General features: G+C 35.0%; 1 protein-coding gene and 1 pseudogene across 1 annotated transcript; one reads left to right on the top strand and one right to left on the bottom strand.

Moving 5' to 3' along the window:
- Positions 1 to 794: 794 nt before the first annotated feature.
- LOC110289613 (olfactory receptor 1038) lies at positions 795 to 3,609 on the bottom strand. Its single transcript, XM_021155895.1, has 2 exons — positions 3,540 to 3,609; positions 795 to 1,932 (listed from the first exon to the last, which is right to left on the bottom strand). The coding sequence occupies exon 2, from the start codon at positions 1,903 to 1,905 to the stop codon at positions 946 to 948; it is 960 nt and encodes a 319-aa protein (XP_021011554.1). The 5' UTR covers positions 1,906 to 1,932; positions 3,540 to 3,609; the 3' UTR covers positions 795 to 945.
- LOC110306415 overlaps positions 1,918 to 8,882 on the top strand; it is a 25,965-nt pseudogene continuing 19,000 nt past the window's right edge.

Below are 8,882 nucleotides of genomic sequence, written 5' to 3'. Positions count from 1 at the left end.
AAATTTGCAAGTATAGCTTTTAGATAACTCATGCTCTTTGAATTTCATGTAAAAATTGTGGGACATGTATTCACCTTGTTAGAGTGCTTGCTTAGGATGCATGAAGCCCTGGATTTAGTCTACAGCATGTCTGTAACCTCAGCACTCACGAGGATATGATGGAGCAGAAGCTCAATGACATTCTCTTCTATGTAATGATCCCTGGTCAGCATGGACTACATGTCAACCTCTCTCAAAAAAGAAAGTGTTCTTTACATCTCAAACCTAGCCTCAGAATAAGGTAATTGTCTAATACCTTTCATTTCTGACAAACACAGTTTTACAACTTTGCACAGTCCATATACACATGAATTTGTGTTTATCATGTCCATAAGGCCATGTATGCAGTTAGGCAGATTGTAAATAAACTCCATGAACCTGGTAGTTTTATTTGGTTATAATACATGCTATTACTTGACTAAGCATCAGGCAGGTAACAGAACACAAAAGTGAGTTTTGTTCCTCAGAAGGAATGAAAATTCTCCAAATCCCCACGGATTAAACTTTGGTCTCGCATGGCAATATCCTAACTGACACTACATTTGCTCCCAATAGGTTTGGTTCTAAACATTTTCTAGAGAATGACCAATTTGCTAACTTAGGATATCAAAAGTGTACTTCATAGTTCTGGTAATGGATTCACGGGCTTTTTCATAATTCTGGCCTTTAACTAAAATACACATCTCCTTTGCTTATAGTATATGCTAGTGATTACTATGTGCAGTGAATACCACTGTGATCTATCAAGCAAATAGATTATATTGTGTTCCCATGATCGACTTGTAAACTCACAGGAAATGTCTAAGACTATTAAAGTAAGAGAGACATTTTTCAACTGCTTGGGAATAAATTACATTTAAAAGTTTGGTTTACTTCCCTGCTCAGACATAATAAAATATGATGTCATTATTTACTTAATCTTAATATTTTTAAGGTTTCATACCCTTTATCCAAAGCTTTCTTAGAAGCATCTTTCACCTCTTTGTTCCTAAGACTGTAGATGAGGGGGTTCAACATGGGGATCACCACTGTGTAAAACACTGAAGCCATTTTGTCTGTGTCCAGGGAATGGTTGGATTTGGGCTGTAGATACATGAAGATGAGTGTACCATAAAAAATAGTAACAGCTACCATGTGGGAGCCGCAGGTAGAGATGGCCTTGCGTCTTCCCTGGGTAGAGCGGATTCTCAGGATGGCAGCAATGATAAAGAGGTAGGAGGTGAGAACTATGGAAGAGGAACAGATCATATCAAAGCCAGCAAAAGCAAATATGAGAATTTCCTTCATGTGCGTGTCTGAGCAGGACAGAGCTAAGAGGGGAAGGTCATCACAATAGAAATGGTTGATTACATTAGGTCCACAATATGTCAAGCGAAAGGTGATGATTGTATGGAAAAGGGCAACTAGAAAGCTGTACACATAAGGAACGGCCACTAATTGAATGCACACTCTCTTTGACATCAGTGTTGAATAATGCAGGGGGCTGCAGATGGCCACATAGCGATCATAGGCCATAGAGGCCAGAAGGAAACACTCTGTGATCATGAAGGTAAGAAAACAGCCCAGCTGTGTTGCACAAGCATGGAAAGGGATAGTGTTGCGCTCTACCACGAAGTTCACCATCATCTTTGGTGTGATAGCGGACGAGTAACAGAGGTCAACAAAGGCTAAGTGACTGAGGAAGAAGTACATAGGTGTGTGGAGTCGAGAGTCAACCCTGATTATGACAATCAACCCAAGGTTGCCTAAAACTGTGACCAAATAGATCGTCAAAAACATCACAAAACATGGGGCTTGGAGTTCTGGCCTGTCTGTGATCCCCTTGAGAATGAATTCACTGACATAGGAGATGTTCACTTCAGCCATTGACTCTCGAAGATGGTATGGATTTTACTGCAGGTGAAGAATAAAAACAACATTTTTCAGTGCTCAAGTGAGTCCTGGAAAAAGAAAGTTGCCAGTGCATTCCTGCTATTAAGTATGTCACCCTGGTAGCATTTTAATTATAGTCCGTCTTATTACAGAGACAAGAGTTATTTTCCTACAAAAGAGTCTTCTGAAAACATACTTTGTTTTTTTTTACCTAAAATTAATGGAAATGATTGTTAAATAAACACAATAATAAACCATGTGGGGAATTGAGCGTGGATTTTTTTTTTTTACTGTTACTTTGTTTTTGAAACATGTAAAGGAAGGCAGCAAAAAAATACATAATTTGCACATATAGGTATATTTCTAATTTTTAATTTAAAATTTGTATTTTTTCCATAACATATATAGAAGATAATGTCAAGATAATTTTTTTATCTTCACATAGCAATATAGTATAATATCCTATATAATTTTCCTATGTCCTTTTCCATTTAGGGATTAAATACTTCATCATGTATAAATTAAAAAAATTTCATAAAAAATGTGCAAACACTGGATATTTTCTAAATGTGTTCTTCAAAAATTTCATACATATATAGAATATATCTTAATCATGTATCTATCACTATTCCTCTCTTCAAATGTACCATGTCCTTCTAACACATCTCTCGCAAATTCATATTTTATTTTCTTTTATAAATTGCTGGCTCAAATCAGTGGTACATATATGTTCATAACTATGGGCTAAACCTCTGGTGCCTGAACAAGCTACCACAAGTTTGCTATTGTAGTGGCTAGTAGTTTTCAAACTCATAATTGCTCAAAGCACTGGAAAGACTGATAATGACACTCTAAAAGGGACAATTTTATTCAAATTTAAAATTAAATATAATTTTGAGTATATTACCAAAAAATTAAAGATACTTCAGATAGTGTATTAAATAAGCTATTCTAAATTACAAGTTTATGCATGTATGCATTTTTCCATAAATCTGTGTCAATGTAGCTAAAATTACCCATAAAACTTGATGTTAGTTGAACATTTAACAATGTTATAAGGAAATATCATATTGTAAACAGCCTATAAAAATATGTGAGGTTTAAGTGAGTGATTTTTATGTAGTTTGAGAGTAATAACAAAGAAGAAACTGTGAGAATTTTTTCTCTCAAAATCCTTTATGTTGTCTTAGTTTCTGTTCTATGCTGTGACAAAACACCATGGCCGATTTATCTTTTAAAAGAAAGCATATAATTTTGGTCTCATTGTCTCAGAAGGTTAGAGACTATGACTATCATGGCAGAAAAATAGGGCCAAGCCAGGCAGGGATAGCTCTTGAGCAGTAGTGAGAGTTTACATCTGATCCATAGCACATGGAAGAGTTAACCAAGAGTAACTTGAGCTACTGAAACCTCAAAACTTACCCCCAGTGACAGATGTCCTCAGGAATCCTTTCCTAATCCTTTCTAAACAGTTCTACCAACTGTAGGACAAACATCTAAATACATGAGCCTGTGAGGACCATTCTCATTGGAAAGACCATGATGTGTCAATTTTAATTGATTAGATCTATTAGGTTTTTTTCTGTTTTAATTAAATACGATTTCTATCTCACATAGCTTATACTTACGCATAGCTCCTTATGTTGATTTATTTAAGTAGGTTAATTCTTGAGAGTTTCTTGTTTTTCCTGGGCTGAAGGGTATCCATTCTTTGTTATTTACATTTGAAAAAGAAAAGAAAAAGAAAGCAGGTACTATTAGTGGTAACATAGAGGAGAGGAGTGCCTGGAGTCCTTGCTTCTAGTCACCAGTGTGCTCTGCAGACTGTAGTGGTGGCTCAGTTTAATTTTGAGAAAACAAAGCATTACTACCACATAAATCTGTTTTAATATTGTCTAATTTACAACTCCAGATCCTCTAAATCTATCTATTCTTTTAAAATGTTTTCTTGTTGCTTCCAACTCATTTCTTAGTTCATTCTGCAATTGCCATCTTTATGACTGATTGTTTCTCCCAACATTTCCATATCTCTGTTAGTTTTAGATGAAATCCTTATAAGCCATCGACATATTATCCTACACATTTTGGGTAAAATGAGTGATATTTCATGCTTTGTTGAAATCATCGTACATCAATCTTGTCCTAGAGAATTTCCTACTCATTAGAGATGCCAAAATTTTTCGAACAACTCAATGCAGTCTAACATGAACCCCTGTTTTTGGAGTTAGCATCCAGAAATCAGCATCTTTAAAATCCCCAGAATGTTGTATAAATTACAATGAGTCTTCTTTGTGACTCCTAGCCTATATAGCACTTTCCCCAGCTGGATTGACAGTGAAAGCCAAGCAATATTTTCAGTTAATTTTCTTCTATTTTTTTCATCGTTGGCTAAGGTTAAATTTGGATTACCAGGGTGTAGAGTTTAAGTCAAAGAACCATTTGCCAGACCTCAAGGTATACAAATATTTTGGTTTCTGAGAGCTAGAACTTTTAATTCTTTTATTCAAGGTATCAGAGGTATAAAACATATTTCATTCATGACAAATTTTAAACACAAATTAATTTTGATATTAATCATTCATAAAATTGAAAATTCACATATTAATCATTTTATAGTAAAAAATGTTTACCACTAGAAATTCTCTTTTCCTCTTTCCTATATATAGGTACATATGTATATATAAACATCTATAAATCATAATTACCTTTTTAGCAGAAATTATTAACAGAAAATTTAAGTGTTTACTAAACTGTATTAGTTGAGGAAATATTGATCATCTTTTATATTAATTTACCTTTAACAAAAATCATGAACAAATCCAACTAATTTTTCAATATTTATTAGTTTTCTTTACTTTGTCCTCTTCTTGTCTCTACATAATCTTTTTGCCAATTTATTTTCTGAAATATATTTACTGGGGAAATTAAATTTCTTTTTAAATCGATTGTTCAATGAGTTTGACTCTTTAGGCTTTTACAGACTTTAGAATCTGACATGGCAGTAGTGCTTTCCACAGAAAGGTTATTTACTAGTTAAAGAAAAGAGAAAGTAATGACTCAGACAAACACTTTTTGCTATATTTTCTGCTTAGTATTACAGGTATTCCTTAGGGTCTCTGTTAGCATCTCTCTATGCTAACATCTTTAAGTTTTCTTTCTTCCTTTTCTTCTCATCAAGGCATAGCAACCGAGCTACAAGTTACGTATACTATATATCACAGGTTCTCAGCCTCAATCCCTACTTCAACTCTCACTAGCTCTACACATAAGGCAAACACATACATATCATATTAGTGGACATAAAAGATATTGGTCTTCCAGTAAATGGTAATAGTTCAATTGATTATTGCACTGTAGATTTCAAAAACCTAAAATTTAAATCCATATTCAAGTACTGAAAGTTTTCACATATGGTGGTATATGACTCTAGTTATAGCTCTTAGAGCCAAGACAGTAAATTGCTGCCTTGATGATTTCTTTTGTAAAAAAGAAAGAAAAACAAAAAGATAGTGTATTTTATTTCCAACTGCTAATAGAAGCAAAGACCAAAGATTAAAAGTATTTGCTTTGTAAATATGGTTACCAGCATTTTAATGAAAAGCCATGATGCTCATAAGATGATTTCAAGCATCTTGTCTGATCACAAGTATCTTCTCCATTCATCACAGAGTGTGAATTCTCTCTGGTGAACATTATAGCAATTGAGAAGATAAATTCTAAGAGGTTACCCTAGCTTGTGTGTGGTGGGAAGATACACACAAGGAGGGAGGGAAGGAAGGAAGGAAGGAAGGAAGGAAGGAAGGAAGGAAGGAAGGAAGGAAGGAAGGAAGGAAGGAAAGAAGGAAAAGAAAGAATGGAGGGAGGGAGGGAAAGACAGAGACAGTAGGTTAAAAGTAGTAATTTAGCTGGGCATTGGGGCACATGCCTTTAATCCCAGCACTTGGGAGGCAGAGGCAGGGAAATTTCTGAGTTCCAGGACAGCCTGTTCTACAGACTGAGTTCCAGGACAGCCAAGGCTACACAGAGAAACCCTGTCTCAAAAAACCAAAAAAAAAAAAAAAAAAAAAAAAAAAAAAAAAAAAAAAAAAAAAAAAAAAAAAAAAAAAAAAAGTAGTAATAGTAATTTAGGCAAAACATATGTTAAGAATGCAGTAAAGACATGAAACATAGAAGATGATTTGATGTTGTTTACTACCACAGTTCACTAAAGGTGAAGCTTTCTAATGGGAAATTGGTGTGCCCAGCAGGATGACTGGTATCTTGGAACCTAAACTCCATCCGTCTTACCTTCATAGCAATAAGCTTGGCTTCCAGTGAGCTCATTCTGAAGTTGTCTTGGTGATTTATGTCCTAGGTCCCTCAAGATCTCAGCCTCTCCTGAGATATCCTGAAGTTATTCAATTCCCTTAAGTGCTTTCCTCAGTGGAAGACAAGCTGTATAAATTATATTGTGGATTTTCAAGAAATCTCTTCCTTAGAATCCTGAAGGAACAATTTCCAACTTAACAATTAAATAGTTCCTTTAGACCTAAGGAGCTGAAGGGGTTTGCAGCCCCATAGGAGGAACAACAATATGAACCAACCAGACTCTCCAGAGCTCCCAGGAACAAAATCACCAACCAAAGAGTACACATAGTGGGACTCATGGCTCCACATGCATATGTAGCAGAGGATGGCCTTGTCTGGTATCAATGGGAGGAGAGGCCCTTGGTCCTGTGAAGACTTGATGGCCCAATGTAGGGGAATGTCAGGAAAGGAAGTGGGAGTGGGTGGGTTGGTGAGCAGGGGGAGGGGAGATGGGATAGGGAGTTTTCACAGGGGAAACCAGGAAAGGGCATAACATTTGAAATGTAAATAAAGAAAATATCTAATAAAAATTGTATTTACACAATGATTCCATTTATTTTGGATTTAATTCCAGCCATAGTTCAGAGAATAATACTCTTGAGTATTACCTTCCACTATATATACATGGTTCTTCAAATGTTTTAAAAAATGTGTTTTAAAAACAAAAAATATAGTACATTTAAAGCAAATGTAAATGTTACAAATGAAGACATCATAATAACATGAAATGTTTTACTCACAATCACTATGAAATCTAGCTTTGTAAAATCAGAAGTAATTATTAGATTTTGGAAAAAATGCACAATCAAATTAAATAAACCTATTCCTTTTTTATGATATTTTTGAGATTGAATGAGTAGACATGTGCAAAGAGGTTGATAAACTATAATTAGTAGTATTTAAAAGAGTTTATTACAAAACCAATACAATAGCAGTGATAAAAATACTAGGAAGATAACCCTAAAAATAAATAAGAAACAAATATTACCACAATCCACCTCTTAGTGAATATGAAAAAAAATTAAGTCCTTCTCATGATAATTTTATTATCTTTAATGAAAAAGATGGATCTTTTTCTTTTAATGATCCTCATAATTAATTTGTGTGATTGTCTTTCTTCTGCCAATGTGTATGTGTTTGTATGTATATGTGGGTGAGAGAAAGTATTGTACATATGACTTAAAATTCCATTTTGTGGGCATATATGCTTAATGAACTATTTTTTCTGACTAATTTGTATCTCTATATCTTCTACATGTAGATTATTACGAAAGGTGGTACTCTCTTTACATGCACTCATTTTTTAGGACTTCTATTTACACATGCAGTGTTTGTCTTGTAAATCAAAATTTATAATTAGAAATTCTAACTCATAGTAAAATTCACTTTCAATTTCAATCCCAAATTAAGTATATTGTAAAATAAGTATCAAGTGTATATGCGTATTTGCAAAATGTAACTAAAGCTATATGTCTTTTTTATTGAATATGTTCTTTATTTACCTTTCAAATGTTATCCCTTTTCCTGATTTCCCCCCTCCAGAAAAACCCTATCCCATCCCCCCTTCCCCTGGTTCTATAAGGGTGTTTTCCCCTACCCCTTCACCTGCTTCTATGAGGGTGTTCCCCAACCAACCCACCCACTCCTGTTTCCCTGCCCTGGCATTATCCTACACTGGGGCATCAAGCCTTTATAGGACCAAGGGTCTCTCCTCCCATTGATACCAGACAAGGCTATCCTCTGCTAACATGCAGCTAGAGCTATGGTTCCCTCCATGTGTAATCTTTGGTTGGTTGTTTAGTCCCTGGGAGCTCTGCGGGGATGGTGTCTGCTTGGTTGGTTGGTATTGTCATTCCTCCCATGAGGTTGCAAACCCCTTCAGCTCCTTCAGTCCTTTTTCTAATTCTTCCATTGGGGACCATGTGCTCAGACCAATAGTTGGCTGCAAGCATCCACCTCTGTATATGTCAGGATCTGGCAGAAACTCTTTATTGAGGTATCTTTCTCATAATCTCTTGCTCTATTCAATCCAGCTACTACCTATAACCAAAGCCATTCATGAGTATGTTAAAACATCCTATTGAGAAACAGAATACTTTGCATTATTAGCTGAATCCCATCTGAAATAAAAAAAATCATATAATATTTCATTCTTTGTCTTTCATGATTTCGTGATATTATTGCATAGTCTACTTTTCTCCCATCTCACTAATTTTAAATTTGGACTCACTCTTCCCTTTTTAAATATCTACACACAGACACACACACACACACACACACACACACACACACACACACACACACACACACACACATACTGGGAGCCAAAATCAGGATTTCTGGGAGAGCCATAAACAATCATTCCACCCCAACTCTCCTCTTTTGAGCTATGTCTCCATTTATCATTTTATAATCAATTTTGTTAGCAACCACAATTAAAATAACTACTAGTATTGTATTCATATTTTTATTAACTTATTTATTTACTTTACACTCCAATCATAGCTTCTCCTCCCAGTCCTGTCTTGTCAACTAACTGTCTCCTTATACTGAACTCTTTCCTTTTTCCTCAGAGGAGAGGCCTCCCACGTCCTGAGAGTTAGAGGTTTTTTTTTTTTTTTTTT

This window comes from Mus caroli, chromosome 2, assembly GCF_900094665.2.
Source record: "Mus caroli chromosome 2, CAROLI_EIJ_v1.1, whole genome shotgun sequence".
Lineage (NCBI taxonomy): Eukaryota > Metazoa > Chordata > Mammalia > Rodentia > Muridae > Mus > Mus caroli.
The sequence above is the reverse complement of the archived record's forward strand: the minus strand, read 5'-3'. Positions and strand labels throughout refer to the sequence as shown.